This window comes from Oppia nitens, unplaced genomic scaffold, assembly GCF_028296485.1.
Source record: "Oppia nitens isolate AA-2021 unplaced genomic scaffold, nextdenovo-longstitch-racon4-pilon3 scaffold13_pilon_pilon_pilon, whole genome shotgun sequence".
NCBI classification, from domain to species: Eukaryota; Metazoa; Arthropoda; class Arachnida; order Sarcoptiformes; family Oppiidae; genus Oppia; species Oppia nitens.
The window spans coordinates 1139418-1164045 of record NW_026533192.1 but is presented as its reverse complement, the minus strand read 5'-3'; the positions used below and the strand labels follow the sequence as shown (position 1 = coordinate 1164045).

The following is a 24628-nucleotide window of genomic DNA, read 5'->3' as shown; positions in this document are numbered from 1 at the left end:
GTTAATGCCTTAATACTGTATTTTATAAACAAATAAATATTGCATAATATATATACTGTATATACATTTGCACAACTATCTACTGTATAATAATCTGTAGTATAGATTTTTAGTAATAGACATTAGACAGTATATGATAATTAAGATGCTAATACTGTATACTAATATTGATAAACTTTTTTATGTTGCTATAAAACTTTTTTAAAAAAAACTAAATGTTTAGCTGTTTTATGCTAACATTTTACTGTTTTCCTAATAGACACACATTTATATTAATACAAATGCCATATATTTTTTGCTTGAATTTTATTCACTTTTGGACAACATTTATAGCGATTTATGGCTCCTTTAGGCTTCATTTATTCAAACAATACATTTGTTGGACGCGATTGCAATAATATGATATCCATTGAACTTATTTATGTCGGCAAAGCTTAATGACTAGAAAGGGTATAATGACAGTCATTTGTTTAATCAGTTTGTTATATATGTATAATATATCACAAACACATCAAATTTTTTAAGTTACAAAATGAATGCATAATTTTATAAAACATAATACTAAAAAAGTCTATTTGTTATAAAATGTAATATTGTTATAAAGTTTTTTAGTTGTAATTTGTATAGAAGTAAATTTTATGTAGTTCTATAAGCTTATTAAAATAATTGTAATAATAATAATAATAATAATATAAATAAAAAAATATTCTTTTATTATTAAAACATATTATAGTATACATAATTATTTTGATATTAAAATGCATTTTTACATTATACAGACATTATTTCATTGTATTAAATGCACAATTTGTATATTAACGTAATTTATTATTTTTTTCAAACAAAAACCAGAAGTTTTGTAAGGTTTAAGTTTTGACATAAGCTTTATATTCACTATATTTTTATTATAATCATTTTATTCATATAATATTAGTTATCTGAAAATTGTTACTTTTATAATCATAATAATTACAAAAAGATGATGTAAATTACATTATTCAATATGTTTTAAAACCTAAGAGGATATGTAATTTTTGAATTTTTTCTAAAAAAGTTTTACATAAGATTTATTTTGTGATAGAAATTATTTTTCATTAGTTACATAAATCCTACTTAATTGTGTAAAATAATGTTTAATATTTAATACAGAAATATATTTTTTGTATAAATATTATAGTGTCTAATTTTTTGTTATTTTTTAGAGATTTATAATTAATTGCTAATAAGTACGTGTTTTAATTGAATGTCATTGAAATAAATAATATTATTATAAATATTATTATTATTTTGAATGGTTATTGTATAGTAAATTATTAGTTTAAAAGTAAACATTACATTGAAGTGCTTTACATTCATCTATTTATTTATGATTCTTTGATTACTTGTTTGCATATAACTATCAAATGTATTGTTAAGTGAAGTTAAATCAGAATTGCTTTATTCAATGAAAATCCAAAATATTCTGGTGTTTATTCAACAAAAATACTATTAGTTTATTAAACAATACAAAGCAAATGTTTGATACACTATTTTAAATTTATAATGTTTTTTATATATAATATATATTTATATACAATATACAGTATAATAGAAAATATATTTTAATAGAATTAAAGAGAAAATTTTATTTTTATGTTTACAATGGATTAAATGCATATAAAAACTTTATTGAGTGATACAAACAAATTGTATTATCACTTTTTTTATTCATATTATATTTATATAATATTAAACATGAAAACTTTAATGTCGTTTATTTTTTGGTAAACCTTTATATTTTGGTAAAAATAAAGTTAAGGCATAAATATAAAAAATGTTTTTAATGTATAAAAGTTTAATAATATTTGCATAAATCCTCGGAGGCATTAAAATTTGACAAAACAAWTATCAAAAATAACACATTTTTGTAAAGCAAAAAATATTCAAAAATATTTTATTGAGAATATATATATATTATATATATCTTTAATACAATTAATGTCAATTTAAAACACTTTTTTTTACTTTTTAATCATATGCAAATAATTAAACAAATAAACTAAACTAAAATAATATTATAGTATCAAAAGATATTTTTATTATACGAACAAAATATAAAATTATTTGAATAAAATAATTTTTATGATATAATTTATATCATATAAACTACAATTTATTTTTAATTTAATAAATTGATAATGATTTTTTATATTTGTTAATAAATATTATTAAATATTTGTTAATCTAAATTTGTAATTAAAGTTTTGATCAAAGAGTCAATCAAAAAAAAAAACGCTATAATAGATGGCAAAACTATATTTAAATATATATTGATTTACTATAATAATATAATACATAATATTTATGTGTTTTGTGTTAGCATTTAGTTTATTGTCCTTTAAGTTTATATCCTAATATAATGTATAATATAATGATAGTAAGCTAAAAAATATTTATTATACATTTGTTAAAAATTTAATTTATGACATATATATAAATAATATATATATATATATATATTATAACATCAAAAATTTTTATTAATCTAAATATGTTTTCATTCTCATAATATATATTAACATACAGTAGATATCATACTGTATTTAAAATGTTTGATACTATTGTATAATTATTATTTTTATTTTGTATTTATAGTATTTGCTGAAACAATATTAAAACACAACGATAACAACGATATCATTGGTTTAAAGACATTACAACTGTCCATAACTGGTACTGAAAATATTACTCCATATTAAATATTACTGGAAAAAAATTATTTATATTAGTTTAATATTACATTAAAAAATAATTATGAAATTTAGTGTTAGTTTAAATAATAAAAATAGTTATTTATTTTATAGTACTTGTCATTAAATAAATGTATTTATATTGTGATTGATTATACAGTAGTGATATGTTACGCAAGAAAGCTATATATTATAATATGTAAAGAGTTTTCAATCTTAAGCATTGGGTTCAAAACTCGGTCAGTTATAAGCTATTTTGCTTTAATCAAATATATTAACATTTATTAATTCAATTTAATAGCCGTATTGTTTAGATATGTATTTCAAAATTTCTGACCCAATGTTATACTAATGTATTGTATGAAGTTTGACGACTAAGTTTATAAAGCATTTAAAAAATATTTCTACCAATAATACTATATTTATTAAATATAAACATTTCTTAACAAACAAATTATAAAATATTTATTGAAATTGACATCATTTCATGACAAGTACTTGTGTTGTGCTATTATTAAGATTATGTCAATCATTATTATTAGAATTTATATGTAAAATAATTTTATTTTATTTTTAATTTTAATATTTTTTTATTTAGATTTTATACAAGAAATTTTAAGCATTTAGCATCAATGAAATGTAAGTTATTTTTTATTGTAAAACAAAAATATTTTTGAAAAATACATTTATTTTTATTTTATACTATATTGTTTTAATTTTTGTTGAATATAAATTTTACTAAAAAATATAAATATAATATTATTTCTTAAATTATGTTACTTATAATATACTGTAATATCAAAATGTATACCACAATGATCTTTAAAAATTTATACAAATTGATACCATTGTTGTTGTAAAGACTTTACATTTGATGACCAATGCTATGAACATTGAATGTTAATAAAAAATCAATTGTTTTGCGGTCTAAAGTATAAGTATAACATTGAGAACATAAACAAAATAAACTTTGTTTAAACCATAAGTTATTACTGTTTGTGACATTTTTGCACATACAGTAAAAAATGTAATTTTATACGTTTCACTTTTAAAGTTGATTTTTAAAAAACAAATCAATAAATTGTTTGATGACTCAATCAATTATATATACATATTATAAATATGTCAGCATTTTCTATAAATTAAATAAACTATATTTTTTCTTAAATATAGGAAATAATAGCATTGTCAGAAAAAACATTAATGTTTTTAATTTAAAAATTATTTTTTGAGAATTAAAAAAATCGACAAAATGTTTATGATGATATAACAATTATTAACAAAATATTCTTAATGGTAAATACTGTAAATTATATCAATAATATGTAATTTTATAACAAACTGCTAACTTAACTATAATAATAATTGATTTTAATTTTTCAAAAATTTGTTTTAATCAATAATACAGAAAAGTAGTTTTTCCAAATATATTTTATCAATAAACCTAATGATGTAAACAAGTATTAAAATATTGATAGCATTCATAATTTATTATAATTATTGGGCAGTTTCTATTGATTAATTTTAATAATATACTGTATGTTTTTGATAAATATGATATATTGGCATTTTACAAATAATAAATATTATTAATATTAATGTATTGTAGTTTATTTTTCAGGTTTTATAACAGACAGTATTTGCTCTAAAAAAATGTCATATATTATAATATAGTTTCTACTGTATATTGATTATAAGCAAAATCATTAAAGTAAATCATTGATTTTTTTATCAATATATATATATATATATATATATATATATATATATGTTTGCTGTAACTAATGTTTGCACTGGTAGTCAAATAAGCCAATTATAGGCTAATTCTGAAAACAGAATATTCAGAATATTAGAGTCTCAGTCATATTAGTTTCACTACAATTCACGCTATACTCTCCTAATCTATAATTCTCCGTAGTTTTGGCTATTGTTTTGAACATTTATAATACTGTATTTTATGTAAATAACATTAGTTAAAAATTGTATTGTTTTTTTTGTTTATTAAATGTAAAATTTAAAGAATGTGAAATGTTATACATATACTATTGAATTCAGATATTGTAATTGAAGATAAATGGATAGTAAGTAAAAAAAAGTGCTTTTATATAATTGGCGCAATTGGTTATTGTTGTTGAAGAGCGGTTAGAGGACAGACACAAAAGCATTGGTGCCATCGTGTCGGACGCCAAACAAAATGATAGTACAATCAATCGTAAAGTAAGTGAATTACTTGTGCTAAAGGAAAGGCTGTTATGGGAAACGGACTAAAAAAATATCATTGAATTGAATGCACAGAATCGTTGAAACAACAACTTCTTGTGTACTGTTATTCTGTTACTGTCTCGTGACTGACATTATATTTTATATAATAATAATAATAATAATAATAAAACTGTTATGAGTGGAACTGTTATGATATGCAATCAGTTTTATGTTAATCCTATACTTATATAACTTATTATTTTTATTGTTTGTTACTTTATATGCATAATAAAAAAAGTAAGATAAAATATCTAATTAAATTTATATATAAATGATTTCCTAAACTAATGCGAATTTATTTAGTGGTGATTTATTTCTATAAGTTAAATTGTTTAATATTAAAATATAATAAACATAACTTTAATAATAGTGAACAAAATGTATAAAAAAAAATTATTGTTAACTTTATATTTTGAAACAAAAATTTTCTTTTTTTGGTTTACTATAGATTTTGTTTATCCGACAATATTTGACAGCAAATAAAGCAAATGTTATGTCAAGTCGTCGATTAGACACAGAATTTGATGTATTATTGTCTGACAAACAGTGACTGACATTAAGATATACACACTTTGATAGTACGGTATATAGCGATAGACAATGTTTGTTATGCTCTTAACATTTGTTTGCTTTCAATTAAATAATAGCTATTGTAAGCAAAATTCAATCACTTTTCTTCTCGGTTGACCATCAATTTGACTCAAAACAAACTTATAAACTTTATGTCAATTTGACAAATTCACATTGTTTATTTTTCTATTTTAAGTACATAAGTTTATTATAATTATTATAGGTCTACGAAAAAAAATTTATAAAAAAAATATTTAGTATTTAAAAAAATAATACTAATATTAAAATTTTTATGTATTCTATTTATAGAGACAACATTTGTTTAGTATATATTTTTAGTGATTATTAGAGTATAATTAATTAGAAAATTATATTTTAACGTTTTTATTGTAAAGATTTATATACATTGAATAAAAAAAACTTAACAATAAAATATCTGACATTTGCTAAACTGTTAGCTATTTGTAGCGCAAAACTGTAAGTTTTCAATGTATGTGAGAGAAAACACTTTTTTTCAATGAGTACTTATACCTGATTTGTTGTAATACTTTTCAATTTAGCTCATCTTTTGAGTTGCCATTCAATAGTAAATCTCTTTATTTTTTATCCTCTTTTTGCTATTCAAACACTATTCACGGCATTAATCATATAATTTAGTCGACACTATAATAATAGCAAATAAAAAGCAGAGCCGAGACTTAGGATTTTTAAAGACTCGGTATTTCCACTGATTTCTTGTGCTCTCATTTTTTTCTTTCATGTTATATATATATATATATAGGTATATACTATACTACAGTATATTATATTTATTTTTTATGAGAATAATATCCTTTCATTGGATCTAATAGTGATTAGTTTTTTTATTATGAAAACTTATATACACATTAATAACACAAACAAATTCACTAAAAATGAGTAAAAAAAACGATAGATTAAATATATTGATTGAAAAATAATGAAATGACTATAACTAAACCACCTTTACATTTGTTTTATACAGTTTTAAGTGCACATTAGTACTGTAAATATATTTTGTATGTCTTATAAGTTATAAGAGTTACTGTATTTATATCTTAATATAAAACATTTTTATAAATATTAAGATTCAATGATTAAACTTTATATGTATTTTAAATATTAAATTACATATAAAAAGTTTTATTAAAGATTTTAAGATTAAGAATAAATATGTGTTTATTTTAATTAATAACAATTATATTAAATAAATTGCTTATTGTATTTACAAATAAGTAAAATATAGTAATATTATTTTATATTTTAAGTTTAAATTAATATTTGTTAAATTTAAATGATAGTTTATTATTTATAGTCCTATAAACTATTGATTGATTTATTAGATATTTTTAATTAAATTAAAAACAATCAAACCTTTGACTTCTATTGCAAATATTGTGTACTAATTACAATAATAAACTTGAATTTATTTGTAGAGTAAATCTAAGTAATCAAGTTTGTAAATAATAAAATAATTTTCAATAATATTTAACTTATTTAAATCAACAAAAATATGATAAATAAACAAAACATATTTTATAAACAATGATAAATAAAATGCCATTGAGTTGAATGACACACAATCTTCTCAAGAGATTTCAGAAGTAAAGATCAAAATGAGATCAACTAAAGTGATGATAATCTTGTGATACGACACCCACTCATAGATATCTCTATCAATTGAAGTGTTGTTCACTTGTAGTTTAAAGCAATTTCAATTTTACAAAAATATATATAATATATATATATATATATATAAATATAATATTGAATATTTAATGTTACAAAAAATATGTATAAATCGTATAAAATACTATTCAAAAATTTAATTAAAAATAAATATATTTTTCTTATTTCTTAAAATATTAAATTATTAGATCATAAAAATTGATAATATGAATAATTTGAATTTTTATAATTTTTTCATATACATGTAATCTTTTTTTTTAAATTCATCATATATTTTAATGGTATGTTATCTTCAAAAATATTTTTATGCATTAATTAATGTAAACTTCATGACAGAAATCATATTTAAAAGTGAAATTTGTAGTAATTTGTATGATATGATGTTTAATGTATAATAATTAAGATCATTGTTATAAAAGTAATGTATTATCCTAATACTAAAAGCAAATTGTAATTATTTGTCTATTAAAATATGTCTGTTTCATACTTTATCATATTATTCATATAACTAATAATATTTTATTTTACAAAATGTTTTACGGCTTTTTTATAATATTAGCTTTTATTCATTTTGCACATTCATTATGAAAGTTTTGTTATTATGATAATCATAATAATTACTCAAAACTAATGTAAATCACATAATTTTATGCTTTTAATGCTTAACAAAATATATTTTATGTTATTTCTAACTTTAATGATTTTTTGATTAAAAAACTTTTGTAATTAAAAAAATTGAAAAGATTTTAGATGTCTATAAAAAATTATTAAATTATAAATTATTATTTTTTAAATAGTACATATAATAGCGATTTTGTTTGCATTTTTGACAAATTTCAATTTTTAAATTTTGATATACAGTTTATTTATAGTTTATATGATATGTATACAGTGACATACTATATAGTATAATATCTATATTTAACAAATAAGATTTATATTGTATAAATATTTAGATATTTTTTAATTAAATATTATTTAAATTAATAATATTGTGTTTTTTATTACAGATATTTACACTGAAACTTATTTATCTCTAATATTTAAGTTTTTAAGAAACTGTGAAACTTATTGAAGTCATCGCTAAGAAAATTGAATTTATTAGCAAACTTTATAATAATTAATTTCAATAAAAACTTAGACCGAAAACAACTGTAAAAATTTTAAAATAATGGCTGCATTTATAGCAAAACAAATGGTTGGCAACCAATTGTCAGCCGTCAAAGGTTTGTTATTATATAAAAATATATAATATTTTTACTTATTTTATATAATATTTACACAGAAATGGGTGGCGGAGAGGGGCCCACACCTGAAGAGAAAGAAAAACTTCAACAATTAGAACAGGAAAGACTTGATGCGCTCCGGGAGGCAGAGGAAAGGCGTCAAGAAAAACATAGAAAATTAGAACAAGAGAGGGAAGGGATGAGACAAGGAATCAGAGATAAAGTATTATTTATTTTATCAATAAATTCATTGTTTACTTACCTTTAATTAATTCATTCACTTCAGAAAAAATATTAATTTTTATTTATGATATAATGAATATTTTTTGATTAAATTTAAAGTTAATTGAAGTTAAATTAAAATTAGAAATCTGTTAATATTCTGATTTTTAAAATACTTAATATTAAAATAAATTCAATCAAAGTTATCAGTTATTACAGATTTTTGAGCTCAGATTATAAGATCATTAGGCGTGGTTCACATATTACTTTCGCACTTGAGGGGAGGGGGGGGGTTAGCCAAAGCGAACTTTTGCGAACAATGGGGAGGGGAGGGGTAGAGACATTAAGAACGTTCGCAATTAGATAATATTTTATTTATTGTGATGGTGGACGGGGGTAGCGGTTAGGGACAAGCGAACGTAATTTTTTAAATGACTACATGCGAACACAGGGGAGGGAGGGGGTCTAGATTTCTTAAAAAGTGCGAACGTAATATGTGAACAACGCCTTACTTTATTAGAATAACTAATCAAACATAAGAAGAAACATAGTTTCAAATTTTTAAAATAATAAATAAATTTTTGTTTATTTAATAAAATGCTTAAATTGTTCGGATATTAATATTGTATACTTCGAGTTGTTTAACAATGTGTTCAATAAATAAATAAATTATAATCTTTTATTTATGTGACTAACATAAAGTTTTTCAACATAAATGCATGAAAATAATTGTTGTATTGCTTTAAATGAAAAACTAAATGTCAATATATATACCCAATTAGTATGGCATCAAAAAGAGAGAAGAAAAAGAGGCTGAGCTCAAGAAACAACAAGAAGAGCGTATGGGAGGCGCCGCCGGAGGTATCAACAGATCAAAGAAAACACCCGAAGAAATAGCAGCGGAACAGGCGGCCGCTGACCAGGATGATTTTACTAGTAAGTCTAATTGGGGTTTTTTAAATATATTTATTTCATATTAATCAAAGGCTTGTTTTTTATAATTTTATTTTTTTTGGTCAGATTTTCCTTTAAATTATTTTTAAGATTTTTTTTTTTAAAAAATAAGAATTAAATATAAAAACATATATTTATTAGTATTTTATAATTTGTCTAATTTTATTTAGAACTTAAAAACAGTATCGAAACCCAAGTGAATGATATTAAGGGTCAAATTGAGGAGAAATGTACGATACAGTAGACTGACTGAGATATGTGTGATGGAGGCGCCTCCTAATTACTGAAAATCCTCCTCCATTTTTATTAAGGTCTCTCCATTTGTGTAAAATAAATAACGATTGTTATGTTTTAAAATTAAATATATAAATATATTATACTAGATTTAGACGAATTGAAAAATGTTTAAATTAAAAATGCTAAAAAAATAATTAATAATAATCTATTTAATGGGTTTAAAGTTATTATTATGATTATTATTATTCTCATTAAAAAAGGTTTATTATCTATATTTGTTGTGTAAAATACTATTTATATTAATATCGTATCTATGATATTAATATAATTTATACATATACCTAATTTCTATAGTTATTTGTTTTAACTAAATTAATTCATTTATATATATATATATTTATACATTAATAATTTGTTAAATTGTTATATATAATTACATTGAGTTATAATTATTTGTTGATGGTTTTCTAGTAAAATGATAAAATGATAATTGTTTTTGAAAAACTCAAAGTCATTATAAATTATTGAAAATAAATAAAGTGATAGATTTTCTAAACTACAAAAAATAATTTAACAAAATAAGTTAAAATACTAATAATAATAATGTTTGTGTAATTAATTAATTAATTAAAAAATTGTTTTTATTAGTAATTATATTTTATGTTACAATCATTGTAATGCAATGAATTAAAAACAGGTTTCTAGACAACTGACGGGCCATAAAGTGCTCACAACTTTTATATAAAAATATATATTATATTATATACAATATATAACAACAACTTATAAATACCGATCTAAATCTCAATTACCATTTAATTTAGATATTAGATATCAAATAACCTTTGTATAGAAAATTAACAACAAATATATAAATGTATAGAAATTAAACGTGTTGTATATAATAATATAATTTGTAATGATAAGCAGTTATAATTTTGTAAATAGCAAACATTCAATTTATTTAGCAATTAATTGAGAAAAATGCAAACCATAATTACCATTAAAGTATAAAATATTTAGAATTTACTCATAATCTTACTTGAAATTTGCTCTTTCGGATACAAAATTCATTACTTGCTTGATATTTAAAAAATTAAGCAATTACTAAAATTAGTGATTTTTAGATTAAATTTTTAATTATTTTATTTATCTAAATCTATTAAGTATTTCTCGATAATAAAAATTTTCTTTATTGTATTACTACTATAAATAATACAATACAATATAAATAAATAAATATATATATATAAATATTAATTAATAATAATGGGGTACTAATTGAATCTATAAAATGGTTTTATGAAAACCCCTAAACAGGTAGATCAACAACGAATTGTGTGTAGAGATCTCTATAATTATATCTAAATTTTATTTCTATGAATATATTATTAAAAAATTAAATTTTTCAATTAGTTCAATGACTGCATTTCTATAATGTAAATGCTGTCTAATATTTTTATGATCCCTAATAGAAATAATTTTATCGATAAACTTTTATGGATTAATTCTAAATTATAATTAATTTAATTAAAAGTAAAAACCCATTTTACTTTATTAAAATTATAATTCATTTGTAACTAAATAACATTATTAACTACAATAAATTATATTAATAATTATTGCTATATTGGATACCTAATATAATATATTCTACTCTATTTTTATAAATCCAATATATTGTATATCTATTATTATATAAATAATAAATATATTATTAAAATTGATAACAATTATAACAATTAACAACAAATTAATAATTTAAATTTGTATATATATAAATTATTAAAAATCAATTTAGTTATACCTCATAATAATTGATTACAAAATAGTTATATAATTTATTTACATTATAAATATCTATACTGTATTTAATATTATACCAACTATAACTATTACATGTAATAATATACAAACATGTATATTGAAAATCTACAGATATTTACATATAAATTTTAAAATAAGATATGAAAACTGTTTTTAATTGTTTATTTTATTGAAAAGATTATATTATTGTAATCCTACAAATGTTATTTTATTTATAATTTGATTATTAATAAAGCTCTCTCAATATATATATATATATATATATACTGTATACAAATGTATGTAAATTTGCTTATTTGAATAAATTCAAAGGCAAACAACTGTTTATTTGAGAGAATTAAATATAATGTAATCTAAAATAATTTATATGTAATTAAAATAGTGATGTATGTAAAACAATTATTATAAAAATATATTGTTTATAAATGTTTGAAAACTTAAAACTAAATAATACTGTAAAACAAATTGATAACATTTTTTAGATAAGAAAATAAACCAAATGTTAATTACGATAAAAATATACTTTACTTATGATGAATTAAAAAGACATATTGTATTGTTTTATTAAATTATTTATATAAATGATAATTTGAACATTAATAAGTTAATATAATTGCAACTTTATAGACAAAAAAACATAAAATTATATTATTCTTTAACATATTAAGTTATTACTAGTATAACTAATAATAAATATTGATTTATAATTTTATGTATTAAATACAATGATGTCTATTTTAATTTACAAATAGTATAGCAAAATATTAATATGATATTGTCAATTGTGTCTCAAAAACAAAAAAAATAAGATAATATAAATCTCTAGTGTCTTGGGTGTGATTATACATCAAAAATTAGCCAATTTTGACAAAAACAATTGTTGCCATAAATTAGATAATTATTATTACATTTACGGTATTATTATTATTATTATTATTATTATATTAAACTTAATGTAAATTATCATTAATTGTAACTTTAAATAAGTGCCAGATATTTGGATTTTAATGAAATTAACAATAAAATAAAATTAATTATTTGTAAAAATTAATAAAAATGTGTGTTCATTTTTTATTATTTATTTATATTTTAATATAAATTTTAAAGTATCTATTTTAAAAATATAATATAAAAATAGTATTCTTATTAAACTTACCTGATGAATTTTATTATTTAAAAAAATATTTACTATAATATATACTTAGCAGTTTATTATAAATTTTTATTTTACAGTAAATCTAAAACAATAAACTTTAAATACAGTATTGTATACATGTACTGTATATAAATTTAAATAATTAAAATATCAACATTTTAAATGATAATAAATACTAAACATTATATATTATATTAAAAATACATTAATCGTATCATTTTAATTGTATTATAATTAGTGTTTGGATAATTTTTATTAATATTTATTATTTTATTATTATATAACTAAATATTTATTAATATTTTTGATGTTTTATTTTACAATAATAAAAATCTTAAATTTCAATAGTCTTATCTCAACTTTATAGACATATTATTTAAAGTAAAATTTTAAGTCAATTTAAATCATAAAATAATTAATTAATTAGTCATTTTTGAATCTTTTAAATATACAACAAACTTTCCTAATTATTATTTTATTTATTTGTTTTCATAATAATAATAATACCAAAACACTAATTATAATATTAACATATATTATGACAATGACTTAATAATATTTTATACATATGACTTCATATATAATTTACAACATTTATAACATACAATATACAAAATTAAGTGTAATGTTTACAAAATCTAACAATTTTATAAATTAATAATAAATATTATACACCAATAATATTTTATATGCCAATACATTATAATATAATTAATGTAGTTTTTATCTTAAATTTTATTATTGGATATTTCGTTGTATATCCTGTTTATATTTCATGATTAGATTAAAATTCATGTCTCATATATTATATAAAGATTTTGTAATTTAATTAATATACATAAATAAATTTTCTGATGGTTATTTTTTTAATAAAAAAAATAAAAATTAAGTTTAGACTTATTGAAAGATAAAATTAAACATATAATAAATATTGCAATTTTTTAGTTTATAATTATTTTATAATAATTTACTGTAAATGATATTTAAAAATTTCTGAAACTTTTTGTCTTTTTTAAAATATAATGCTTAGATTGTAAGCAAAACAAAAAATGTTATTATTGCAATAAAGCTATTAATTTAGCAAATTTCATTAATAATAATGATTTTATTTATGTATTTATAATTAATATACAGCAAATATAAGTCAATTAAAATTTATTTTAAATTATTTCGTATGATTTATTTTATAATATTTATTTAGTAAAACTAATTAAAAACTATTAATATATTTCGATTATTAGTATTAGTGCTATACTTTTAAACTAAATTTTATAAAATATGTATAAATAATAATTAGCTAATTATATCTGCATATCGTATCTAAGACTTGTTTTCATATCAATATCTAAACTATCAAATGCTAAAAAACGTTTATTTTTGTATTTTGTACTTATATTTACAAAATAAATCAACTAATCATTTGCAAATGTTAAAATATTAAATAAAATATATTGAGCCTATTATTTATAATCTATAAATAATATAATTATAAAATTAAAACACTGAATATAGTACCAAATTAAATATTAAATAATTCTTTTTAAATTTTATAAAACAATTTACTTATAACAAAAATATTTACTAAATTTTTGAATGTTAATGCATACAATTTTTTAACTATCATTACAGTATAATATCCATAGATTAAATATTTAATTAGATTTGCATATTGTACTGTATATTTTAAAATAATTGAAATAATTTTTTATGTTTTTGCTTTAAAATATTTATGTTATAACATTAAAATATGATATACAGTATAATATATAAATTTAGCAAATTATACATTTATCATAATATTATTTTTCTAAATTGTAATAGACAATTATACTGTATTATCATATAAAACAAACAGATAATTGTAAATATTAGCATAATATCAAAAACATTAGTAAATACATACTTTTTACTAATTAAAAATTTTTGTGATAATATATTATAGTTGTTTAATTAAATAACAATATACATTATATATTTTATATACTGTATATAGAGATATATTACTCGTTATCACATTTAATATGTAATTAAATAAAAACAATAATAGTTTGTACAGTTTGTACAGAACAAACAAAATTTTAATAACAATATTAATATTTAGACGTCAAATAGCATATATTTGTCGTCTAATTATTAATAGAAATATTGCTAATAAATAGCCTAAACATTAGTAATATTATCTTATAATAAAGTAATCATTTTTATAGCACAGGTTAGTTAGTATCTCATATACACTGACATCTCTGTCAAACATATATGAGTTACATATAAACAAATAGATTTACAATATAGTAGTTTATATATGTATTGTATATAATATACATATATATAGACCTATTTTTTGGTGACATATGTCTGATCCCTATTGTATGACACATCTCGACTCAATAGAGTTCTTCAATTCACTGAATCTGTGTTCCAATGAGTTCTTGAATTCTGTTTTGACATTCAAATAATTTTTTTTAAAAAAACAATAAAATTATATTTTCTAAGAATTGCAAATTTAAATATTTTTAATATTAAAATAATAATAATAATAATAATAATAATAATAATAATAATAATAATAATGTTAACTATGTGTTGTTTTTAAAAAATTAAACTATTCAAAAAAAAATCACAATATTCAATAAATACTTGTATTTTGTTTTAGTAACTATGGATTTATGTTAAACTTAAGTTAAATAAAAAAATAGATGTTTTAGTATATAAAAACTCAATAAAATGTAAATTGATTTTTAATATATTTTTTAGTATTTAAAAAAAATCTTTGCAGTCAATTGTTTTTGCCATTTTATATTCAGTTTAAAGATTTTTTAAAAGTTTACAGAAGAGTTTTATAATATATTTTTTAAACATTATTTGACGTTGAAATACAGTATACTATTTGTTTAATTCTTATATTTTTCAATAGAAAGATAAAATTTAAATAAATAAATATTTATTTTATGGGAAAAGTTATTATAAAATAATATACAGTATATTAAAATAAATAAATGTGAAATGCTATTGTAAAATATATATTATTACTATATCAAAAATATTTTTTTTTAAATTTTTATAATAAATATTTTGATTTAATATATGCTTTTTTAAATTTATTTTGAATATCTTGTATTATAAAATAACATAACAAATTTATTTTAATTTATTTTTTAGTTTATTTTACGTATTTAATAAAATAAATTAAATGATATTAAATTTTCTCTTTTTCCAATATCTTTTATATTAATTTTAAATCATACCATTAACTAAATGCTTATTCAGCAAATTGTAAATAATTTTCTTTATTATTATTTAAGAAATAATAATAAAATAAGGAATTTATTTGATTGTCGATTTGAGTCTGAAATCTCAACACAAATCTAATGGCATTAGTTTTTAAATTACAGTGAAATTACAGACATTAATACAATAGATTTATATTATAAAACTATAAATAAGTCTATAGAGGGATGAGTTTTTTAATAGCATTGCTTTCAATTTTATTTGTGACCACAATTATTGCGAAAATAAATTTAAATATTCTAGTATTTAAAATGACAATATAAATAAATTTTAAAATAAAGTTTATTATTATAGCCAAAAGATGATTGTTTGTGATATTATTTGTAAACTATTTGTTTTTATTGTGCAATTTTGTAGAAGTAAAATGTTAAAACTTTATTATCAAATATACATTAAAATTAAAATAAACTAAATTAACTTAACTTAACATGTAATTTAATAATTTACTATTTTTCTATTAGACTACTATAAAACAATATAAAACTTTTAAACAAATTATCTTTGCTTTATTTGATAATCAAATGTAATAAAAAAATTATAAAATAAAATATTTATATTACTAACTGCTAAAGTCGTCGAGATCTGCCTCCTCTGCTTCGGCGGTCATTTCTTCAGGTGTTTTCTTTCTGCGATTGAGTCCACTCTCAGAGCAGACAGAGTCCTGTTTTTTAATGGCATCGATGGACTCCTCTCGACTGATCTGCTCTTTCTTTTTGATGTTATACTGATTGACACATAAATGAAATAAAATTAGTGAACAAAGAGAGTGTGAATTAAAAACAATAACGAAATCTTATCAGTAATTGAGTGAAGCTCTCTCTCTCTCTCTCTCTCTCTCTCTCTCTCTCTCTCTCTCTCTCTCTCTCTCTCTCTCTCTCTCTCTCTCTGCAATACATTATAGTCTTATGGGTTAGACATGTAATTAATGGCACACACCTTATCCCTAATCCCTTTCCTCATCTTTTCTCTCTCCACTTCTATCTTTCTGTGCTTTTCTTTTCTTCTCTCTTCTTGTTCTCTGAAAAATCAATTTTTTGTTTTTTGTTATTATATTTTGTCTTATTTTTATTAATAAATTATTAATAATAGTTAAATAAAATCATAAAATTAAGTAATTAATGTATCCAACTAAATATAAGTTGTTTTAAAATGAAAAATGTATACTTTTATTACAGTAAAATACAAGTATAGTAACTCTTTTATAATAATAGTTGTCTACTTTAGTATTGTTTTGTTTGTTAGAATTTTGTTTGCTATCTAATATTTATGTGATTTATATTTAATTGCATTTAAGGATATTTTAACTAACTATACTAAAAGTCTAAATAGTAGTTAAATGTCTAATGAACACTAAAATAATGGGTATAATGAAAATGATTGAAAAAGTTTAGAAAAACAAATAAAAGAAAAAAATCTTTTATATGTTTCTAATCTTCTATTTTACTCTTAAACTATATTTCTGTTTTATGTAATAATTTATGTGTGGTTTGTACTAATAAATTGGTGTTTTTAACAAAAAAAAGTACAATAATCTTATTATATAAAATTATATATTATAAAAATGTATTATTTTAATATTACGACAACAATTAACCAATTTTTATATAAAAAAATTATAGATATAAATAATATATATATATATATATATATATATATATTGTATTTAATACAATACCGGAGCGCTTCAAGCCTTTCCTGTTCTAACTGAGCTAACCGTTCCTTTTCTTCGGCTGTCATACTTTCTCCGCCACCGATGTCTATAAATAATTTTTTTGGTTATTATTTGTTTGATTATTGCATTTTACAGATTTAGAAATTTATATTTAAAATATAATAACGTTCTCTCTTATTTTTAATCATAAAAATTATTTAATATAAATATTTTTCTCTAATAAAAATCAATTATATTTTATATTGTCAAAAATGATCATTATTAATAATTTGATTGATAACAAATATTGACAAATTTATATATATATGTTATATATAAATTTTTATATAAGATATATATAAATATATAAAAAGTTATCAAAACTAGTAGACTTAATATTTATCTGTAATATGTTTTTACAAAAACTAAAATCATTGCCCCAAAGATATGATAACAAATTGGACAAAATATAGTATCTGACGGCTTATGTTTCAAGTTTTTTGACAGACAAGTCATTGGTGACCAACACTTGGGATATCTATTTTTGTTCATATTTTTGATAATTCTAATAGAAAACTGAGAAAATCCAAAATCCATGTATTGTTTTGAAATCATTTTGTTGACAATTTTTTTTTCAACGAAATTATAAAATATTAGTCAATGATATAAACAATTTTATTCAATTTTATTTTACTGAATATATGAGAATAAACGATATATTTGTTTAGAGGTTACTAAACATGTAACGCATTTTAATCAATGATTTGTTGGTTGCATAATAATGTCAATCAATTGCACACTTGAATCCATTAACTCAATGACTGGTCAATAGATTTGTAACAATCATTTGTATTTAAAGATCGTCGACACAGATGTGTCTGACATTTAATGATTACTTTCTTGTATTATATATATAAATATATATATATATACTGTATATATATTGTTTATATACAGAAAATATATCTTATTCTGTAGACAAAAATATTATAGTAAATAATGTAATTTTCTTTTAATTAAATACAATTATTTTGTTAGTTACAAATAAAAATAATAACTAAATTTTATTATTTTTTAAGTTTTTTTAAATTTTATATATCTAATATACATGTGTACTAACATATAATATTTTCTAATATTTTTTATAAAACTGTCCTTAATAAAAAAATGATTTGATTTAATTATTTTATTAAACTTAATTTGTTATTGTTTTAGTTGTTAAGTTATTGAAGCAATAAAATATCATTTTTTACAAACGTTTTTTTTAAATTTAAAATTTTGAATTTACATTTATATTGATTGCAATTTCCTATTAGTTATGCTTAACATGTGCTGAATATATTATATATCTCATCACAATTTCATTCATGACTTGAATAGTATTTAATTTAGTGTTTGATTGATTGCTATATTCATAAAATATATAAAAAAATATAAGAAGCTATTCAAGAATTTTGCTCACATTTTACACAAAAAGCTATAAAATGGTTGTTTATATTTCTGAAGATCGGCTTTATTACAGACACTTTCATTAAACCATACGATTCCCTGAATACGAGACAATATATATATATCTTTGCAGTTAATATTTATATATTGTAGTAAATCTCACACATTTATTCAATGATTGCCTATTTTATCAAACAATATGACTTTGTAATAATAAGGAAAAGTTATAAATGGTATATTGAAAGACATAACTAAGCGGAAAGTTATGCAAATTATTTGATAACATAAGAAATATTTTCATTTTAATACCAAAGCTATGAGTTTTTGGTAGACAATAGCAACAAAAATCAATAATTTTCTATTACATGATTGTATTTAATAATTATTTAGTTTATTGATATTAATAAACATATTTGACATGACTTTTATTATAAACAAAATGAAATTAGTTTTATGACTTTATTTAATTTGTTGAGAAAATTTTAATTAACTAAAATTTATTAGTGGTTTCTTTAAAAATTTCTTTAATTTTACCAAATATTTTACAATATATGATGCAGTATTATATTATTATTATAAGTATGAAAATCATTTTATTTAAAAATATATTTGATTTTTATATCTCAATAGACTTTTTAAAAGAATTAATGTATAAACAATTTATTTGTTAAGAAATATTATTAAATACTTATAATTAAATTAACTATAACTTCAAAGATAAATATTATTAAAATCTAGATTTTTACTCAAACTTACTGTTTGAATAAAATTTATCCAACTTTATTAACACAAGATCAAAGTCATATAATTATAAATGATTGACAAATTAAAGCACATTTTGACATATCTATGCCAACAATTTAATAGGCCATCCATTTAATGACTGATAAAGAATTTAATATAAGTGTCATATTATTTGAAATATAATCCTTATATATACTATAATATGACTTATATATATAAATATTGTTTAATAGATGACATATATTACTTATATAAGTAATATAAATAGATAATATAAAGATTCCTAGATCATTTAGCCTTTAAGCTTTAACTAGTATATTTATTAAATCATAGGTATGCTATAAACGTTAATAATCATAAATGTCATAATAAAAACGACATCTAATTATTTACACAAAATTTTATTAATAAAATTAATTTGTATAATAAGTAAGTTTGATTATAATCATAAAAATTGTTTTATTCCAAACTAAATTTGGTTTATGACAACATTTTTATAATAACTTATTTTGTTTGTCATGTATAATACAGTATAATATCATATATAAATTATAATAAATTATTACTGTATCTGACTAAAATATTTAAAGCATATTGTTCATTTCAATATAAATTTATATATTGAATATTATATCGATTATTAAATATTATTATTATAATAATAAATTATTGCTTTAGATTTGATAATGTTTTATTTGATTTATGATCTTAATTGAAATTAATATAAATTTATTTAAATCCTATACAAAGTCCAGTTATTTGATTCTCATATATAAATATATTACTATATTTACAGATACTGTTAATTATGTGTTTATTAACAATTTGTAAGATTACGGCCAAAGTGTCTGCCAATTGTACGGTTATGTTGATGTAAAGCCTTAGATATGCCGATCATTATGTTTTGTGCGCTAATAATGCTTTTTTGGACAAATATATTAATCTCATTATATATATACCGGTCTAAGACTTGTATATTTTGTACTTTGTCTTTGTTGTATTAGATCAGACCCGTCATCATCATTGGTATTCAGTTAATCCCACAATAAAATTATAACAAATGATTATATGCTTTAGTATACATCTATAACACTGCAAATCATTAGTTTTGATTATCAGTCTATAACAATGTGTTGAGTGTCAGTTAATGACAATTCAAGTAATATATAAATATAGCAATGTTTTTGGCCATCAGGTTATCAAATGTGTGATTTAGTTTTGTTTTGGCTTATGAATTGCTATTATTAAAGCTAATGTCTAAACATTAATCATTTCTACAGATATATACTTTTGCTAAATTAATCAAATATTATTAAGATATATGAAAATAAGTAAATCCTGACAATATATATAATTTATTTCATTATTTTAGTTTTATAGACAAAATTATTGTGTCTTTTATTTTATATAGTAATTGTATTGAAAGCAATTTACATCACTATTTAATCTGATTATAGATGTGAGAGAGTGTGTGTCACATACATCTCATCTCATTTTATTAGTCAATCCAAAAGGATATTTGTTTTTATTAAACACAAACAACAATCCTAAAGCTCAGAGCACAGGTCTAATGCAATCAGTTATACATATTATTTACTATATATATATATATACAGTATACAGTATATACCATGTTTACAACATATACTATTCAATATATCATATAAAAAAAATTTTAATTAAGTATCAATAAGTTTTTATGAATTGGCGAACTTATTCTAGTAATTAATAAATTGATGTCATATAATGCAATGTTTAGCATCTATTTTAGTTGTAATAAACTATAAATTGTTATATATTGTATTTATTAATTAAACTTAGATTTATATTCTTATATTTATATTGTAAATTTAAACTTACATTTTTCAAGCCTTTTTATTAAAAATACTAAATTATGTTTTTTGGCATAATAAAAAAGCTTAATAAAAATTATTATTATTACATATAAAATTAATTTCAAAAATATTTCTTAAATTTTAAAGTTTTTTATTACATTGTAAAAAGAAATTTAATTAATGAAAAAATGCTTAAAAACTAAAGTTTTTTTCAACAAAACATAAAATCTAATTCATTAGTAACAGATAAGAATTTTTCATTAAAAATAATACAACAAAAAATGACATTCAATTTAAGCCATACAGATATGCACTCATTTATGACTTCAATTGTTACAATAAAAAATACTTTTACTTAAAAAACTAAAGTAAAACTAAATATAATGAGCAGAAAAAAATAAAAAAGACCTATAATTTACTAAAATGAGAACAAATATATTTTATTATTATTATTATTAAAGTAAAAGGTTATTATGATTATTATTATCATTACTATTATTATTATAAAGTTTTAGATAGTTGTATATCATATTACAAAACACATACTTTACATTAATTAAATGAAAGGAACAACGTTTTAAAATTGTCTAGGGGTAGCCAGGGGCAATTTTATTTATAAAATTTAAAGTCCTATATGGAAAAAATATATTTAATTGCTAAAATAAGCAAATGACTTGTATAAAATAATGGCTTGTAATCAATGGTTTGTAAAATTATACAAAATTAATTAAAAATGCAAAACTTTTTTTGACATTTATATTAAATTGTTATTTACTTTAGGCTTTAATGAATTTTGTTATGCAATATTTGATAATTTTTATAATTAAGCCCAAAGTTTTAATATCACTCATTTAAATACTTGGTATATACTGTATAATAATCATTAAAATTATTTAGAAATAAGCTATAAATAAATAGTAAATGTGGGATAATTTTATGATAACTAATTTTATTTGTTACAAAATATTATACAACATTTGTATATTCTTAAAAATATAATAGTATATAAAATATTATGACAAATAAATAAATATTGGTCAAAATCAAGTTTGCAATGTTGTAAATCAATTGAATTACATGACTTTTCACTTTACTACTGATATTACATGTATACTATAAATATTATTTAATTTTTAAAAACAAATTGCATGTACCGGTACATCATATGATTTATTTAAGTAAATGTCGACTAATAAATTATTATAAAATTTTTAAATGATATTCTTATAATACAAAAGATGCTACAAAAGATACTGTATTTCATAATAAAAAACAAAAAAGTGTAACATTATCTCAATTAAAATAAACACAGATCTATAGTTAGATATATAGTCCTTATATTTGTTGTTTATTTTCATCTCTATCACACAAATTGATGTAATATATGTTATGCCTTTAAGTGAGTTGCAGTCAAATAAGTCTATTGGGATGTGTTTCTCATATATACTATATATAGACATTACTATAGACTTGTTATTTGGTAACTAAAATTGTAGACAAAGTTAGTAAAATCTATGAGTGCTTCGCGATTCTGTATGTTATATCCAATAGATAGCCATAAGGCTCAATGAGGGACCTATTAGTAGGGTTACCAAACTCTCTTTACTTATTCACTCAAATATTCAAGATATTAATACAACAAACAAACAAAATATTTAAATTAAATTAATGTATTTTTTATAATTTAGAAGAAAAATTATCCAATATCACCCACTATTTTTAAATAATTAAAATTGCTAAAACTTATTTAAGTCATATTTACAGTAGTTTACCAATTTCTGTATAAATATTCATAATATTATATATATATATAAATTCCTTTTCCAAATAAAACAAATAAAATGTGTCAACCATATCGAAAATAGGGTCTACCAAATAGGCACACACCTAATATACCTATAGATGTATTTTTGTTATATACTATACATTTATATCTCTATGGGTTTCATAACGTGACAAAACAAATGCATTACACAATAAAAGTATGAAATCAATATTGCAATACAATATACTGTACTATACTATAAAAACGCATTTATTATATGAGAGATAATCATTATATTGTATATACGAATAGATCAATAACAATGACCTCATTTCATCAATAATCAACTAATTTGCATAAAACTATAGATTAATTTCAATTATAATTATATAAAGTATATGACAAACCTTTAACGGCCGACAATTGATTTCCAACCATTTGTTTTGCTATAAATGCTGCCATTATTACACTTTTTGTAGTTTTGTATTTTTATTAATTAAATTTATAGAAAAAAATATTTAATTAATTTTGATTATTAAGTCAATTGTATTGATGATGATTTTAGACTTGAAATTTCACATTTATTTGGAAAATTACTTCAATATATTAATTATAAAATCGGATGATATTATCTGCAAAATAATACATAAAATAAATTATTTGTATTCTAAAAGTAATATATAAATAAAAATATATTATTTAATTATTTTTTTCGATAATATATTTACATATTAGTAAAACTACTGTTTGTAAATAATATAATAATTCATGTAATAGTACTTTAGTAGTATTATATGTTAGTGATAGTAAATGTCATTCAACCTAATAATTAAGTACTGTATGATCTAAAGTAAATACTTTATATTTTCTACTAAATTAATTTTATATAATAAATATAACAAACAATTTTTGACAGTTCATATATTATCAATAACTAGGTTTATGAATAAATCATTTTTACCTATATTTTATATTGAAATAATTACAGTTTACTTATATCAGAATT

At 19.3% G+C, this 24628-nt stretch overlaps 2 protein-coding genes across 2 annotated transcripts; one reads left to right on the top strand and one right to left on the bottom strand.

Moving 5' to 3' along the window:
* The first annotated feature begins 2693 nt into the window (after window positions 1–2693).
* LOC128958349 (complexin-like) lies at window positions 2694–9976 on the top strand. The gene is made up of 6 exons (XM_054304198.1): window positions 2694–2712; window positions 3328–3368; window positions 8279–8494; window positions 8554–8717; window positions 9499–9652; window positions 9841–9976. Exons 3-6 carry the CDS (start codon window positions 8440–8442, stop codon window positions 9912–9914), a joined length of 447 nt encoding a protein of 148 aa, XP_054160173.1. The 5' UTR covers window positions 2694–2712; window positions 3328–3368; window positions 8279–8439; the 3' UTR covers window positions 9915–9976.
* A 5276-nt stretch (window positions 9977–15252) lies between these two features.
* LOC128958290 (complexin-like) lies at window positions 15253–24107 on the bottom strand. The gene is made up of 5 exons (XM_054304109.1): window positions 24030–24107; window positions 17854–17935; window positions 17115–17196; window positions 16743–16902; window positions 15253–15326 (listed from the first exon to the last, which is right to left on the bottom strand). Exons 1-5 carry the CDS (start codon window positions 24082–24084, stop codon window positions 15253–15255), a joined length of 453 nt encoding a protein of 150 aa, XP_054160084.1. The 5' UTR covers window positions 24085–24107.
* Window positions 24108–24628: the final 521 nt, after the last annotated feature.

Bases quoted from the DNA above. Each gene is read 5' to 3' on its own strand.
- LOC128958349 (XM_054304198.1), top strand. From the start codon at position 8,440: ATGGCTGCATTTATAGCAAAACAAATGGTTGGCAACCAATTGTCAGCC. The intron at 8,495-8,553 runs GTTTGTTATTAT...ATATTTACACAG, and splicing joins CCAATTGTCAGCCGTCAAAG to AAATGGGTGGCGGAGAGGGG. The intron at 9,653-9,840 runs GTAAGTCTAATT...AATTTTATTTAG, and splicing joins TGACCAGGATGATTTTACTA to AACTTAAAAACAGTATCGAA.
- LOC128958290 (XM_054304109.1), bottom strand. From the start codon at position 24,084: ATGGCAGCATTTATAGCAAAACAAATGGTTGGAAATCAATTGTCGGCC. The intron at 17,197-17,853 runs GTATTGTATTAA...TTGATTTTTCAG, and splicing joins GAAAGGCTTGAAGCGCTCCG to AGAACAAGAAGAGAGAAGAA. The intron at 16,903-17,114 runs GTGTGTGCCATT...TGTGTCAATCAG, and splicing joins GGAAAGGGATTAGGGATAAG to TATAACATCAAAAAGAAAGA.